General features: G+C 34.3%; 1 protein-coding gene across 8 annotated transcripts in view; it reads left to right on the top strand.

Moving 5' to 3' along the window:
• USP15 (ubiquitin specific peptidase 15) overlaps nt 1-17,852 on the top strand; it is a 120,390-nt gene that overhangs the window by 30,712 nt on the left and 71,826 nt on the right. For 7 of the 8 annotated variants that reach the window (XR_003913984.1, XM_029953095.1, XM_029953094.1 and 4 more), the window contains exons 3-4: nt 2,072-2,202; nt 13,081-13,207. Coding sequence is in view for 7 of the 8 variants with exons in the window: in XM_029953095.1 (XP_029808955.1) it covers nt 2,072-2,202; nt 13,081-13,207 (258 nt within the window). In the remaining variant the exon portion in view is untranslated. Of the gene's footprint in view, nt 1-2,071; nt 2,203-10,518; nt 10,582-13,080; nt 13,208-17,852 lie in introns of those variants that run through there. The other variant, XM_029953096.1, reaches the window with a different exon arrangement.

The raw sequence follows: 17,852 nt of genomic DNA, 5'->3' as shown, positions 1-17,852 counted from the left end.
CATTTTCACAATGTTTATTCTTCCGATCCATGAGCAGGGAATGTTTTTCCATTTCTTGGTGTCTTCTTCAATCTCTCACAAGTTTTCTATAGTTTTCATCATATAGGTCTTTAACATCCTTGGTTAGGTTTACTCCTAGGTATTTGGTGGTTTTTCGTGCAATTGTGAATGGGATCAGTTTCTTGATTTCTCTTTCTGGTGCTTCATTTTTGGTGTATAGGAATGCAACTGATTTCTGTACATTGATTTTGTACCCTGCAACTTTACTGAATTCATTGATCAATTCTTGAAGGCTTCTGGTGGAGTCAATTGGGTTTTCCATGTAGAGTATCATGTCATCTGTGAAAAGTGAAAGTTTGACTTCTTCTTTTGAATCCATTTTCTATAGTCTTCTGTATGTGTAACTTTTGGTGAGTTAATCAGTACCAGAACCTGTTTACTAATTAATTTGGAGATATCTATCTCATAATATTATTTTGAAAAGTTACCTAACAGTGTTTTCTATAGTAACATCTTTCACAGTACCTGCAGTTTTCTGTATGTATGATCTTGGGCAAGTTACTAAGTTTTCCTGGAAATATTTTCTAGTCTAAAATGGAGATAGCTATCTTACAGGATTGCTTTGTGAAGTGAGATAGCATGGTTGTCTCCTGTAATATGTCTCATAGGATATGATGCATAGAGGGGTTTATAATATGCAAGTTTCTTTCACCTTCAGCAGGTTCTGAAAATATGTTCCAAATGATCAATTTCCATCAAGAGTTTAGAATTACAACTAAGGTTTAAGAAAACTGAATTTAAAAATTAATGCTTAGTTTGCATCTGCTGTTGATGCTTGTATTTAGAGTTTGTATTTAGAGTTTTACCATTTCTTCTCTACTTGAAAGCTTTCTCAAAATTTAGTGTGATTCTGTGACCATAGATGGATCCTAGATGAAATAAATAACATTATTTTATTTTATTTTTATGTTTTTTATTCATTTTTGAGAGGCAGAGAGAGACTGCGCGAACAGGGGAGGGTCAGAGGGAGAGGGAGACACAGAATCTGAAGCAGGCTCCAGGCTCTGAGCTAGCTATCACCACAGAGCCCGATGCAGGGCTCAAACCCATGAACTGTGAGATCATGACCTGAGCCGAAGCCGGACTCTTAACCGACTGAGCCACCCAGGCGCCCCAACGTTCTTTCAATCCTTTCAGAATTTTTCCTGCTTCTTGTTTTATATTGTAATGCCTAATTAAGAATATGTGTTCTCATTGAAATGCTACTAAGAACAATTTTGCTTTCCATGTTTGTTAACTTAAGCCTGGCTCAAATTGAGAAAATTTTCTTAATGTTGTGTGTAACTCAATGTAACTATATCTGTTTCTGTTTCTGCACTTTGGAAATTCAGATAAAGGACCAGATAATATAAGTAAATGAGCCTTAGGTTAAGACTCATGACCTTGCCTCTAGATCTCTGTCCTGGCCTGCCCTGTAGTAAATTTTTAGTTTAACCAGAATTTTGAAAATGATTGTAGAATTGGAACCACATCAGAACAGTTACCCCCACCTTAGATTTTGGGAGGAATCTAGATCATGGGCCTTTGGGAGTAATGATTTGGTTTACAAGATGCCCTTTTTTGATGGCCATCGTGGTTCCCAGTCCATATGCTTTGGAGTCCTTTGTAAAAGGTTATTGATTTGCTTCTGAATTTTCTTCATCAGCTAATGCTAGAATGACCATGTGAGGAATATCTGCTACTTAATATGGTGGGGGAAACACTCTTCTTACAGATCCCTTGGTATTCTTTTAAGATTACACTTTACTATATTTTAAGAGCTTAACAAAAAAAGTTATCTTTAAACACTGTTCATTGACTACTGAAATATGTTGAAACTTTTTAAAGGAACAGTTTATTTTGAAATATGTAGATTTATATGTGAATTTCTTCAGCGCTTTCTTCAAAACTTTTTTAAATATTTAAATTAGTCTCCATGAATTTAAGTAATTTTTGATAGTTACACTGTAGTATTTAGATATGTGTACTATTGTTTCTTTTTATGTATTGAGTTTGCTTTTTTCTTTTGCAGATGGTGATGCCCAGTCACTTAAGGAACATCTTATTGATGAATTGGATTACATACTGCTGCCAACTGAGGGCTGGAATAAACTTGTCAGCTGGTACACGTTGATGGAAGGTCAGGAACCAATAGCACGAAAGGTACATATTAAGCATGACTGAATAAAAATATTTTTCTTCAACAGTTCATATTTTATTGTTAGTGTAATGACTTATGAGGCCTCCTCAATTATCTAGGAGAGAAAGACCATCAAAATGTTACTTTTACACTGTATAATAATAACAAGAATAGCTAACAACTATAGAAGGTTTACTATTTGCTAGCCATATAATGTTATAAGCAAAGTATACATTATTACTAATTTAATCCTCACAGGAAGCTCTGTAGGGTAGGTATTCTTATCTTCATTTTATAGATAAGGAAATGAGGACAGAGGTAGACAGATGCAGGGTCTTTTAGAAAGTCACATCAGTTTAAAACTTAGGCAACCTGTTTTCTTAGCCACTGTTCTACAAGTTTTACAATTAGAGTTTAGAAACATTGAAAATGACTGATTATCAGGGTACCTGTGTGGCTCAGTTGGTTAAGCCTTCAGCTCTTGATTTCAGCTCAAGTCATGATTTTACAGTTGTGAGTTTAAGCCCCATGTCAGGTTCCATGCTGGGCATGGAGCCTGCTGAAAATTCCGTATTTCTCCCTCTTCCCCTCCCTCTCTCTCTTTCTCTGTCAAAAAAAAAAAATGACCCATCGTTTTTACTTATAGGAACTAAAAGATCATTTATGCAAGTAAGGGTGTTGTCATTGTAGCAGAATACTGAATGTGTAAAGTAGGTCTGCCAGTCTTACACAAGTATTTAGTAGTGTATCAAGCAGGGAAGGGGGAAGGGAGGAAGGAAGGGCTTGGAGACCAGAGTCTCTGAGCATATAACTCTTTATCTATTTTGGTTTCTTTCACACACAAATAAAAAGCCAAATTATGTAACGCAAGGGTGTAAACCTCTAATAGACCAAACCATACATGGATTTATTTGGAACTGCTACAGAGTTGCTGTATTAACAATTTGTATGTGTATATTGGTGGTGTAGGTATAGAATTAAATCTTGGGGTGCCTGGGTGGCCTAGTTGGTTAACTGTCCGACTCTTGGTTTAGGCTCAGGTCACCATCTCATAGTTTCTGGGATCAGATTCTGTTCTCCTCCTCTGCTTGGACATGCATTCTCTTTCAAATACAAAAAAAAAAAAATTACATCTTGTTTTCTAAATAGAGTGTGAATGTATCTTTGATTTAGTTCAGTTTAGCTTTGTTCCTTAGCTTTACTCTGCCTTCTCTTGTAGAGATTTCAAAATTAGGATTTCTGTCTTTTAGGAATGCTGGCCTTGTAAAATGACTTCTTGTTTTATCTGTAGTTGCTGGAGAATTGAGTCTTCTAACCAATTGAAGTATAGATTGTTTAGTTCTAAAACTTTCTACAAGACCTTCATTCCTAGGATAAAGGAAAATCTGTGCCTAGAATATCTTCTCCTTCAAATATGTTTAAAACTGTATTACTTTAGCCTTAATGGTATACTTTCTCTTAGTAAAGGTAGCATATTATACGGTACAAGTATTTGGTATGGTAAAAGGGTGAACCAACAACTTTATTGGTATTACTTTTTAGAAGAGGATGTGTAAGGATTTCTTAAAATCTTTGCCTAACAGCAAATTAAAGTAAAACCAAACATGAAAACTTCACACAGGTAGAATGAAAGAAAGTTTGCTAGGATGCCATACATTTATTTTTAATAAAATAGTTTGAATTTGTTTAACCTGTAAAATAATATTTAAACTTTAGTATATATAAAATTATCTGGAGCTTTTATTATAATGTGTCTTCTTCCAAAATTAGTAAGTCTGGGAATTTCCATTTTTACTTTGCCCCATGTGACTCTTAGGACAATGAAATTTACTTAAAGAGTAGACTGGGTTTTTTTAGTTTTGAAGCCCAAATCTGGATTTTACTAATTTCTGATTGAATTGAAGAATCTGGGATTGGTAGTACCCCTACCTGTGATGCAGAAACAAGGTTAACCATCTTTCTGGGACTCAAATCATCTCTAAAATGTTTCAGTTCTTGTATTAGGTATTTAGTTGAAACAACAACAAAACAGGCAAATGAACAAGGCATACAATGGAACTGAAGTCCAAGAGAAACAATAAATAATAGAAATATGGGTGTGGGACTCATAAAGAATCCAGATAATGGAGTTATCAGACAAATTTTAAAATACTGTGCTTATGAGGAGCCTGGGTGACCCAGTTGATTAAGCATCTGACTCTTGATTTCAGCTCAGGTCATGATCTTATGATCATGACATCGAGCCCCTAGTCTGGCTTTATGCTGGGTGTGGAGCCTGATTGAGATTCTCCACCCACCCACCCCTGCCATCCCTCCCCCACTTGTACATGCATGCACACACTCTCCTACAATAAATAAATATGACTAAATAAATACTGTGCTTAATATGTTTAAAATAAGACAGTTGAAGGATAAAACTGTTAAGAATAAGATATTCTAAAACTACTGAGAACCAAATATAATTCTGTAATTCTAAAATAATATGAAAAAAATTAAGAAGTAAACACTCAGTGTTTGTGTAAAACACTAAACAAAACCAAAGAGAAAATTTGTAAACTAAATGATAACATCGGTAGAAGCATATAGACTTGGGGTGCCTGGGTGGCTCAGTCAGTTATGTGTCCAGCTTTTGACTTTGGCTCGGGTCTTGATCTCATGTTTTGTGAGATCGAGCCCTGAGTCGGGCTCTGTGCTGACACCGCAGAGCCCACTTGAGATTCTCTCGCTCTCTCGCTCTCTCTCACGCACGCTCTCGCGCTCTCTTGCTCTCTCTCACTCTCTCTCTCGTGCTCTCTGCCCTGCCCCTGCTCATGCTCTTACTCCCTCTCTCTCTCAAAATAAACTCTAAAAAATACATACAGATTGAAGCTTAAAGACAATGTTGGACTATACAGAAATAAGCAAAGACAATTGAAACGCAGTGGAGAAGTTTACTATACATATAAGTGAACTCTTAGAAGGAAAGAAAAGGCAGAATAGCATAGAAGTAACGCTAGAGACCCGGTACCTGGGTCGCTCAGTTGGTTGAGTGTCAACTTCGGCTCGTGTCATGATCTCGTGGTTTATGAGTTTGAGCTTTGCATTGGGTGCACTGCTGTCAGTGTGGAGCCTGCTTTGGTTTCTCTTCTCCCTCTCTCTCTCTGCCACTCTACCACTCACACTCTCTCTCAAAAATAAATGACAACAAAATTTTGAGAAGTTACGCTGTTCTTAACAAAACTGTTAACAAAATATAATTATGAAACTGTTAAGAACCTGAAAAGCTGAGAAATTTCTAAAACCAGTAAAAGACTACAGAATCAAATGCTGTGAAACAAACTCATGCTAAAAAAATACAAATAAAACCATACCAAATAAAAATGTTCTAAAGCAAAGGCAGAAAGGTATTCCTCTTACTAGCCACAAAAAGGTCTATTTACCTTCACAGTTAGAATAAACAAAGAAATGATTTCCCAGAAGAAATGAAAGTTGAAAAATAACAGACCATCTTCAACATGATAAAAGAAAATCACTGCCAATCTAGAATTCTGTATCCAAGGAAGGGATCCTTCAGAAAAGGATTCTTTAGGAAGTGACAAAAGCTATTTTCAGATAAACAAATTGATAGAATTTCTTAGTAACAGACCTGCACTAAAGGAAATACAAAGCAGTTTTCAGAATGGCAAGAAAATTATTCTATATGGAAGGTTGGAAACCCAGGAAAAAATGTAGATTGGTTGACAAAAGTAGTAATATCATATTAGGGTGAATATGTGTATAAACTTAAAATACATAATATTAGTGTATAAGTTAAGATCGTAGCCTCCAAGACAACCTCTTGATATCCACATCCTTAGGTAGTCTCTTCCTTGTGGCAGGAACATATGGCAGAAGTTAGAGTGAATATATCACTTTCAAGATTAGATTTTAGGGTAAAGGGAGTCAAAAGGAACACACTTCAGTTATAAAATGGGTAAGTCACGGGGATGTAATGTATAGCATGGTGACTATAGTTAATAGTACTGTATTACATTTTTGAAAGCTAAAAGAGTAGATCCTAAATGTTCTCATCACAAGAAAAAACATTTCTAAGTATATAGGGTGACAGACATTAACTAGACTTTTTGTAGTGGTCATTTGACAACATACACAAATTTCGAATCATGTCTTACATCTGAAACTAATGCTATGCTCCAATTATACCTCATTAAAATAGAAAAGATGAGATTATAAAAGACACCTAAGCTCCCATCTTGGGTGCACACGCCCTCTTGCTCTCATTTCTCGTTCTGGAGAGTTTAACTACGTACTCAGGCAGCTTGTGGAGCAGCTCACATGGTAAGGAACTGAGATCTCTGAACAATAGAAATGGAGGCCTGCTAACAACCATGTGAGTGAGCTTGGAAGTGAATCCTCCAGTGTCATTACAGCTTTCAGATAATTGAAGCCTTAGCCTGTCTACAGTTTGACAGTAATTTCACAAGAGACCCTAAGCAGAACAACCCAGCTAAGCTGCTCCAGGTTCTTAACCCTCAGAAACTATGTGAAATAATGTTACGTTGCTGAGTTTGGGGGGGATTTATTATGCAGCAATAGAAAACTAGTCACCGGGGTGCCGAGGTGGCTCAGTCAGTTGGATGTCTGACTCTTGATTTTTTTTCTCTGGTAGTGGTCCCAGGGTTGTGGGAGTCCCACATCAGGCTTCCACTGAGCATGGAGCCTGCTTGGGATTCTCTCTCTCCCCCTCTACCCGTTTATGTGATCGATCTCTGTCTCTCTGTCTCTCTCTGTCTCTATCTTTTTTTCAAAGCAAAACAGTATATAAAGGAAAACTAGTAACTAATTTTGGTACCTGGAAGTAGTATGCTGCCTTATCAAAATTTGAACTGTGGTGGTGGCATTAGAACTAGGCAGAGAGTAGAAGCTGTAAGAAATTAGGAGTATTAATGAAAGTTTAGAGTGCCTTGACTAAATTGATAGCAGAATTTTAGACTTTGAGGAAGCTGCCAGTGAGGACTCACAGGAAAGGGAGGAAAATCTTACTGGAACCCAGAAGAAAGTGATCTTTGTTATAAGGTAGCAGAAAGTTTAGCAGCATGTCAACTGCAGTAAATTGAAAGGTAAAAAATACCTAATGAGCTGCATGATCTGCCAAAATATTGAAGGTACTGTCTGGTTTCTTCTTGTGCTGCGTATAGTCAGATGTGAGAAGGGAGAGAGAAATGAAAGAAAGGGGGTGTTAAAAAGAAACCACCACTTACTACTTTTGAAGATTGATAACCTCTCCAGATGACAGTGCTGAAACTCTGATATTTTCCCAAGAAAAGATCAAACTTAAGTTACCCTCAGGAAAGCATGGTCTAAAGTTGAAGCCAAGGGTACAACTGTAAAGAAAAAAAAAAAATTTTTTTTTTTTTTTAGTTTATTTTTGAGACAGAGAGACAGAAACAGAGTGCAAACCAGGGAGGGGCAGAGAGAGGGGGACACAGGAACCGAAGCAGATGTCAGGCTCTGAGCTGTCAGTATAGAGCCCGACACGCGGCTCGAATCCACAAACTATGAAATCTAACCTGAGCTGAAGTTTGGCGCTTAACCAGCCGAGCCACCCAGGCACCCCATATAAAATTCTTTATTAAGACCTTGAGAAGTCAAAAGTGGTGCCTTGCAATACTGTTCAGACAAAAGGCCCTTTAAAGAATTTCAGGGTATATTTCACACTTTCTTTCACTATGTGGTTTCTAAGAACCGTAGAGCTTCTAAGAAGCTTAAAAGCATTGTCCTTCAGCCTTCTCAGCATACACCCAAGATAGGACATATTTAGAAGACATTTGTGGATGTGACTTTTGTCTAATGGAATGAGACTCCAATGAGATCCACTGGAGACTTGTGGTGTTTTCAAGAACTGCTACCATCTTGGACTACAGAGACTGTAAAATCAAAGAAGCCTTTGATTTCTAAGACTTCCACAAGCAGAGACCAGACTAAGAATTTAATCAGCTGCACACATGTGCTAACTTTCATGAAAAAGTGTGACTCAGAAAACAAACAAATGTGAAGAGTCATTTTCAGATAAGGGCAGAATAAGCCCTGATCAAGGAACTTTACATATTTGCCCAGTGGATTTCAGAATTTCTATGGCCCATTGACTCCTTTGTTTCTCTCCCCACCCCACCCCATATCTTTTAACTGGAATATCTAAAAAATTGTCTTCTGTATGCCCCACCATTTTATTTAGGGTGTATGTTGGGCAGAAAACTTATATCGTACTTCACGGGATTAAGATAAAGAGGAACTGTACCCAAGATGTTTAAGAAACTATATCCAAGGCCTTATTTATACCTGGATCCAGTATAGATGACAAGTTCCTAAAGTCAGAGTTGATGTTATAATGGGATGATACTAATGGGGGCTTTACAGGGAGTAAAAGTATTTTGCATCTTGGCGGGGGGGGGGGGGGGGGGGGGGGGGGGGGGGGGGGGGGGGGGGGGGGGGGGGGGGGGGGGGGGCACTGTGACTAATTGGAAGCCAGAGATTGAACTGTGGTAACCAGCCTCAAAAACCTCCCAAGAGACTGCCACCTTCTGTTACTTACACTCTTGTGTAATCTCCCTCCTTGTACCAGAGTTAGTCTGTGTGACCAGTAAAATATGGCAGAAGTGATAGTAACTTCACTTCTGGGATTAGTTTCTAAAGTAAAAGATACTGGTGTTTCTAACTTGGGGAGTACTCTTTTGTGTGTGCGCTTAACTTGCTCACTCTTTCTTTTGGAGCAGTCACTCTGAGTGAAGCCATATTGCCATGCAGGCAGCATATACAGGCACTCACATAATGAGTTAAATTCTCTGTCAACAGCTGGAGAAGTTCTAAGAACTGCCAGCAACCACATGATTGAGCTTGGAAGCAGATTTGAACAATGTGGTTAAGTAGCATGACCTAACTGACATGCATTGCACTTAGTGCAGAATACAGATTCTTCTTAAGTGGAATTTTTACCAAAATTGACCATATGTTGGGCCATCAAATAAAGTCCAATATATATCTAATGTTAGAAATTATTCAGTCAATTATTTTTTGACGTTTTTGAACTTAGAAGTCAGTTACAAAGGTAACTAACTTATCCCCCAGCTATCTAGAAATGGAACAATATACTTGTAAAGTAATCCTTAGATTAAAGAAGAAATATAAAATAAAATTAAAATTTTAAACCAAATGATAACAATAATACAACATAAAAGAATGATTAAAGCCATTCTTAGAAAAAATGTGTTAGCTTAAATGCATATATTAGAAAAGAAGAAAGTCAAAATCTATTGTCTCAAGGAGTTAAAAGGTAATTAAGTCTAATCAAGAAAAAAACATATTAAATGAACAAAGTTGGCTCATAAAGAACAAATTAGGTCAGTAAAATAAATATGAGTCCTGGAAAGACTGATCAAAAATAAACTAATGCTTGGTGTCACCAAACTTTGTGTAAAGGGCAGATAGTAAATATTTGTGAGCCATGGTAGTCTCTGGAAAGTATTCATCTCTGCTGTTTTGGTTGCATCCGTAGACGATATATAAGTGAATGAGCATGTCTGTGTTCTATTAAAATGTTATTTACAAAAATAGTTGGGAAGTCAGTGTAGCCTGTGGAACATAGTTGCCCATCCCTGATCTCAGCACTGGTTAATTAATGCCTACCAACATCACAAAAAGAGGAGCAAAGAGATACTCTCTGCATCTTATTTAGAATGTATCTCACTGGGGCACCTGGGTAGCTCAATTGGCGAGTGTCCGGTTTCGGCTCAGGTCATGATCTCGCGATTCATGGGTTCGAGCCCCGCATTGGACTGTGTGCTGTCTGTCTCCCTCCCTCTCTCACTCTCTCTCAAAAATAAACAAAACATTTAAAAAATAGAGTGTATCTCACCATCTATGAAGTAGTTTTACTAAAAATTGCAAGAATAAAAAGATGCATGGTGAACTTGCAGTTAGAAGACATTTTAGAGGCTTTTGTGTATGGGCTTGATTTGGATCCAGAATCAAACAATATATTAAAAACAAAACACTAGGGACAATTTGAATACTGAATGAATAATTGACATTAAGGGATTTGTTTTAAAGTTAAAAAGTTGTTTTTTAATGTTTATTTTGAGAGAGAGAGAGAGACAGAGAGAGAGAGAGAAGGAGCACAAGTGAAAGAGGGGCAGAGAGAGGGAAATACAGAATCAGAAGAAGGCTCCAGGCTCTGGGCTGTCAGCACAGAGCCCAGTGCAGGGCTTGAACTCAAAACCTGACCTGAGCCAAAGTTGGAGGCTTAACCTACCCAGGAACCCCTAGTTTTAAAGTTTTTTTTTTTTTTTAGGTGTGGTGTGGTATTCTTCTGATTCCTTGTTTTTGAAGAACTAAATCCTGAAATATTTGTGGATGGAATATTACATGTAGGATTTGTTTTTTTATACATCAAAACCTATGATTTTGAAATTGTGTTAGACTTCTCTACTTGTCTGTTTTTACCACTAGGGTAAGCATAGTAGTAAGTGCTACAAAAACAAATGTAGCTAACTCCTCAAAAATAGTAAATGAATGTGTACATTAGACTATATTATCAACATGTTTTAGATACCAGATTTCTTTAGAAATTACTTGCTGTTTCCAAAGAGGGAAAATGCTAGTATTCACAACAAAGTGAACAAATAAAAATTGTTTATTTTAATTCAGTATAAATTTTACCTTTATTGTAGCCATCAGCTAATGGAAATATTTTTATTTAGCCATAAGTTTTAAATTTTGGAGGCAGATTCCGTCTTATATTTGCTCTTTATTCATAATAATAGAACATACGTCACTTAGAAAAAATGTTTGGTGCTACCTCTAATTCTGAAACATAACTACTCTTTTTGAATATTCACATTCCTATCTTAATTTCAAGTGTATATTTTAAAGTTTATAATAATTAGGTAAATATAACTTTGTAGTTTGTTTTTTATGAGCGTGTTTCTTCCTGTTGCACAGTCTTCATAGCCATTATTTTAAATGGTTATTTCCCTGCATTTTTTTTTATAAGGTAGTAGACTTTATATAAGCAAATATAAGGAAGATGCTATATAAGTATATAACCTACATACAACCATGATAACACATATATAAATATGTCATGTATTCAGGCTTTAATTATTCATATAGTATGATTCTTTCAAATAAACAGAGTTGGGAGGACAAACACATTTTTTTTAAAAGAACATCTTTTTAATATACTACTTATGGAAGTAAAATATCTTATAATAGTAGTATTTTGAGTACTAATGATAAGGGTTTTAACAATATAAGATAGTTTTGGAGAAAATTAAAGAAGATGATGAGAAAAATCCAGAAACCTCATAAAGTGGATTTTGAAATAATCTTGGCATTTTGTTTTCATTGTTTACAATGACTTTCTTATAGTTGGATCATTAGATTCTTTCCAGGAAAATATCTATTGGTATTATGAAAATTAATTCTCATTTTTACAAAAATAGGCTTATTTACAAATATATATCTCAATATAAATTATAATTAGGGATTTTCTTTTTTGTTATTTTATCCTGTTTTTTTTAATCCTATTACCCTGTTCTGTTGCTGGTCATTCCATTTTTTCCTCCTAAAATTGAGGCCTGTAGGCACCTCAGTTTTACCAGTCTAACAATGATTAGTATTAAAACTATTTTAGGATTCTTACTCAGATAGAGTCCCAGAGTGGAAATTTCTCATTGATAGAAATATTTGATTTCTAGTTTTTCTGCTTAAATATACCTACCCTTAATCCTATAAAATTAAATGATATGGTATCTTTTGTTACATTCTTAACCTCAAAATAAATAAGCAAATTTTATTAATTAAGAGACTTTCTATATATTAGTTTGTAAAGTTAAGAGATGTAGAGATGCAGGCTTTTGCCTGTTTAGAAATGTGAATGTAAACACATATAATAAAGAGTATAAATGCAGAGTATCATAAAAATTAGTGTTGGATTAGACATTAAATATTAGCTAAGCTACATTTGAATTTTTTGAGCTAAAACAGTTTCCCTGCAGGTGGAAGACAGATTTGTAAGTCCTTTACTGAATTGATGCTAAGCTTGTGAGTACAACAGTCATTTGGAGCCTCCCTTTTGCCATATTTGTGTAATGTATCACATATCAGGCCGATTACTATTTTCAGAAACAGTGTTCATGACTGAAATCCTACAGTTAACCTTTAGAAGATCAAAAGGAAATATACTTATTTAAAAGGTGACCCTAATATATATATTTTTTTCTTCTCTTTTTCGGCTTTGTTGCTTGCATGTTTAGCAGCTTTTTTTTTCTTTTTCCATTCGTTGCATAGATTACTAAGGGCATATTTAAAGGTCAAAGTCATCTTAAGACGGAAAACTAACATATCAGTTACAGGCCATAGCTGAATATTTTGGCACCAGTAATTTGGAGTTATTTTAATAGATTTAACATATAGGGTGATTTAACATATACAGTTAGCTGTTACTAACTGAAATTTTATACAATGTATTGTATTTAAAGGTTTTCTGCTTGAACTCAAGTACTAAAAGCTAGAAGTAGGTCTGGATTACTAATCAGAACTGTATTTACATTTGGGGTAAACTTTCTCCTTATAAATATTGTAGTATACCAAAGTATCTTTATGGATCAGTAGAATTCCTTTCCAAACTACTGGTTAATGTCTAATATGATTGTTCATATTCTGTTAAATATTAAAATGTCCAAATGTTTCTTGCTTTTCCAACTATCTGGTATCTTTTATTTTATATTGACAGTTTTTAATGTTACTTTTCATTGGAGATCTGTAGTTTTTTTTCTAAAGCCTCTATAGAGAAATATATTGATTGCCGTTAGAGACAATGAAATATATTGAGCTTTGGCTAACTGATTTCTTTTGGTTTTTAGGTGGTTGAACAGGGTATGTTTGTAAAACACTGCAAAGTAGAAGTATATCTCACAGAATTGAAGCTCTGTGAAAATGGAAACATGAACAATGTTGTAACTCGAAGATTTAGCAAAGCTGACACAATAGGTATGCAACATCCTGTCCATTGCTATTAGAAATTTAATTGTAGTTCTGTTTCTTATATGCTTCCAGGATGATAACTTTTTTAAGGGTTAAGGGCTTATACTTAAACATTATGGATTTCCAAGTGTGAGGCAACAAATCTTAGCCTAGAGTTTAATTGTTTATCATTTCTAGATCTACTTTACATTATTAGATGAGTTATTATTTGTGCCATTTTACTTAAAATGAATAATTACTGTTTTAACTTATCATTTGAAAAACTATGTATAATGTTTATAACATGAGTATAAATGAAAGAACTGTAAGTAAAAATAAAAACCTGATTAAATAAAAATGTTTCTGGTTATATATATATATATATATATATATATATATATATATATATATCTCCATAATAATGTTTCCCCTTTATAGCATAGAAAATGACAACTGCTTATTTCCTTTTTTCCCTGTTTATTCTTTGGACTTTAAATACAGTTAAGTAGCTACTTAAATAAGGTAGCAGGCTTAGTAGACTTAGCATTTTTATGATACATTGATTTTTTTGTTGTTTACCAATGAGTGGATTAGGAAATTATAGTCTTGTACAAGTGTACCTAACTCCCTCTGTGTATTTATATATCTACATATCTTTATTATTTATATATCTACACATATAAATGCATATTAAAATATATGTAATATTTTGTTTTTAGAAGCCACATTTTAATTTAAGATCGAGAATATGTTGAACAAGATATTTTTAAATAAATGATTATGGATTTAGTAACAAAATTACAGTACTTTTTGATAAAATACATCAAAATAAGAATTATAAAAGGTAGTTATTTTCAAATAAAGTTATTAGAAAACAAGATGAATGGTAATGTCTTGTTGGAAAATGAGACAGTGGAGACATAGCAGTTAACTCACAGAACTTGTCATCAAAAAAATATAATCAAATTTATAGCTTTCTTTGTTGAAATCAGTCATTAAGTATACTTTGGTTAAAAGTAAATAAAAATATTTCTGAATTTCACAAGTATATTTGACTTTCACCACTTGTCCATTTCACAGCAGAAAATACTTTTAAGACTATATATTCCATGAAATAATAGCATTCTTCAATATCTAGTGCTTGGTTAATCCTCATGTTTTTACCAAATGGAATATTATGTATGGATTTTCTTTTTTCCCCTCTTTATTTACCTAGAACATTTATAAGTTTGTGATGCAATTTAGTGAACTCATTAAATCATCTTTATGAAATAAATGCTTAAGGGACACCTGTGTGCTCACTTGATTAAGCATCCGACTCTTGATTTCGGCTCAGGTCATCATGATACCAGTTTGTGAGATTGAGCCTTGCATCAAGCTCTGTACTACAGTGCATATGTGTTCTGTCTCTCTCTCAAAAGTAAATAAACTTTAAAAAAATAAAGTGAATGCTTAAAATATTAAGAATTCCATATATAAATGTCATTTTATTATATTAATATTTATAATTAGTTGACTTTGAACTTCTAGATTTGTGGAACATATTCAGGAAAATATTTCTTCTACGTACAAAAAATTTAAGTTCTCAATATATCTAAAATTGCACTAATCATAATATTAAAATATGCATAGTAAGACTCTAAAGTCTATCTAATAAGGATAGTCTATTAAAATTAAATAAAAAACTAATGTCTGAAATGTTCAGCTAATTGGAATATAAATGAGAAGCTACTTAAAATACTTGATACAGTTAATGTTTTCTAGTTATTTGAAAAGTTTGGTATTTCCTTTTCTCCTTAGCTTATGTCTGTAGAAAAATTATGTATAAATATGAGACAATCAGAAATCTTATTTTAAAGAGACACTTGGGTGGCTCAGGTCATGATATCATGGTTTATGAATTTGAACTCCATGTTGGGCTCTAGGCTGACAGCTCAGAGCCTGGAGCATACTTTAGATTCTGTGTCTCCCTCTCTCTACCCCTTCCCTGCTCAAACTCTCTCTCTATCCCTCTCAAAAATAAGTAAACATTTTTAAAAATAAAATAAAATAAGAGACTTATAAAAGAAATCCTATTTTAGAACATTAGTTCACTGAATAATATTTTTAAACTCATTATATGAAGATCAGCTGGCTTAATCTCTGAATTCAGTACAAGCAGTATGGAGTGCTCACATTAAATACTACATAAGATGTAAAATTGGTTCTTGTTATATATATGTCAATGTATTAATTAAATAGAAATTATTTTGAGATTTGGCAAGTATCTAGACACAGCCTTCTTAATTTCCACTAAAATATGAAAATACCTGATTAGCAATTATTCCAGTCTAAAAAGCAGATATGAATGATGTTAAGTTCCTCATTTCTACAAGGCTTTAACTCCTCTCAGAATTGCATGCTTGCCTGCTTCCCTCTATTTATTATCATATCATGTTATATACATATTACTACATTATTAAATAAATACTACATAAGAATCTGTTAAGGAGATACATAATTTATAAAGAATTTCTGCTTCAAAAAGTTTATGATTTGCATAGATTTTAATTGACATACTTTAAAATGCTACATACATTGGATATATATACCTTAAAATTGTAAATGAACTGAATTTTTGTATGATCAGTTTCTTACTGAATTAGAGCATGTTTGTCAATACTGTGGGTGGTCATAAGTGTTTTGGGAGTGAAAAGAAACAGAAAATATCACAATAGAAAATAGCAACACATGGGAATATTGGGCCATAATTTCTTATTAATGGTCTTAGTTTTTAAAAGTTTGAGAATCTATATTTGAGCAAGTTTGCTTTCTAACCAAAAAGTTTTACAAAAATTAAATTTTGTAAAACCTTTACAAAAATTAAAATTAACCTGGGAATTTTAGAGACTCAGTTATAGTTATCATAGTAGTTAGCAGTTGTGGAATACTATGTTTTTGGCACGTCATAGGAAATTTCTTTTTAAACCTCAGCAATACTTTATCCTCATTGTATAGATGATAAAGTTGGGGCTTAGAAAGGTTAAAAAACTTACTTAGGATCACCCTGGTTCCAAGTGAAAGTCAGTATTCTAACTCGACACAGTCTTATCTCTTAATTATTGCCTTATACAATCTATGCAAGGGTTAATTGGGCTGATTTTGTTTTTCTGAAAGAAGTGAGTTTTGAAATGATAAAAAATTTGGATAATAAGAAAGGAAATATGGGATGCTTATTTTTCCCTTGTGGTCTCATCTTGATTACAAATGATCCAAATACTTGTGTCCATAAAACATGTTCCAATAAGAAATATGAAATTTGGTTTTTTATTTTTTTAATGATACACCAAAAAATTATAAAATGTATTAAAGATGCTTTGTTTCTATAAAGTTTATTAATAAAACTGTTTGACTTTATTAAATATTCTTACTAGAAATATTTGTTACAAAAACTTTGTTTTTATTAAATGAGTTAATATTTTTCTACCTCTCTATGCTTTTTATTAACTGCCTGACAGTCAGATTCATATGTGGAAAAATCTACACACCCTCTTGATACCTTGACATTCTCAACTCAAGTGACCTTAATCTGCATCCAATTTGAGGCATTAATTCCCTAGTTACGCCCTAGATTGTCATTATCTGTAACTGCTCCTGGTGAATCTCGCTCAGTTTGAGCATCCTACTTTCTAGCTACCACTTACTCTGCTCCTATTCTTGCTTGACTGTGCTACATCAGACATTCAGACCTACCACTACTTTGGCACTGCCGCTATGATGGTCTCTACTTCTACAGTGATAAATCTCATGGTAGTTTCAGTCTTCCATTTTCTTAACTTGTCAGCCAAAAGTAATATACATACTCAATTTTCCATTTACAAATATTTTCTTTTTACATGGCTTCCAGGGCACAAGTTCTCACTGCCTGCATCTTCTCAGAGAATCTGAAAAGATCCTTTTCATATTCCTGATATCAAAGCATCAGGGTTTTACCATGCCGGATTTCCCCATTTCTTTGGTGATTTCCTTCTGTGCCCTGGCTTTAAATACCTTCTGTGTATTGATATCTTTTGAATTGATATCTGCTACCCAAAACTCTCCCTTAATTCCAGTTTTAATCATTCCTTAGCTTCCCTTCTGTCTGATAGGAATCTCAAGATATAACATGTACAAACTAAAGTCTCTGCCTTCCCCGCCAGAAAACCTGCTACCTGGTCATTCTTCCCCATCTGAGAAATCCCCACTTGTATTCTTCCAGTTGCTCAGGCTAAAAACCTTGGTATCATTCCCCTTTGTTTCTCACCCTGCACATAATCTAAGCAGTGTATCTTCTAACCTGTTCCTTCAGAATCTGTTCTCAGTCTGACCACTTAGTATTGCTTCTCCCTTGGTTTTGATTGCTTCAGTAACCTAGGCTCCTACCCTCGACTCAGATGAAATAGAATACTTCCATAGCTCACAAGATTCTATATAATCCTACATGAGTACCTTTATGGTCTCATTTCCACCTTGGTCATTTCACTTCAGCCACATTGGTGCACCACGCTATTCTGAAACATGCCAAATACATTCCTCCTTTAGGGCCTTTGCACTCCTTTCTTCTACCTGTAATGTTCTTCCCCTATATGTGAGTGGATTGCAGAACTCACTGAAGAGGAAATTTTCATATGTGTCTGTATGTGTTGTATTATGC

The sequence above is a fragment of the Suricata suricatta genome, chromosome 10 (assembly GCF_006229205.1).
Source record: "Suricata suricatta isolate VVHF042 chromosome 10, meerkat_22Aug2017_6uvM2_HiC, whole genome shotgun sequence".
NCBI classification, from domain to species: Eukaryota; Metazoa; Chordata; class Mammalia; order Carnivora; family Herpestidae; genus Suricata; species Suricata suricatta.
Note: the sequence above shows the minus strand (reverse complement) of the source record. Positions and strands in the feature narration are given on the sequence as shown.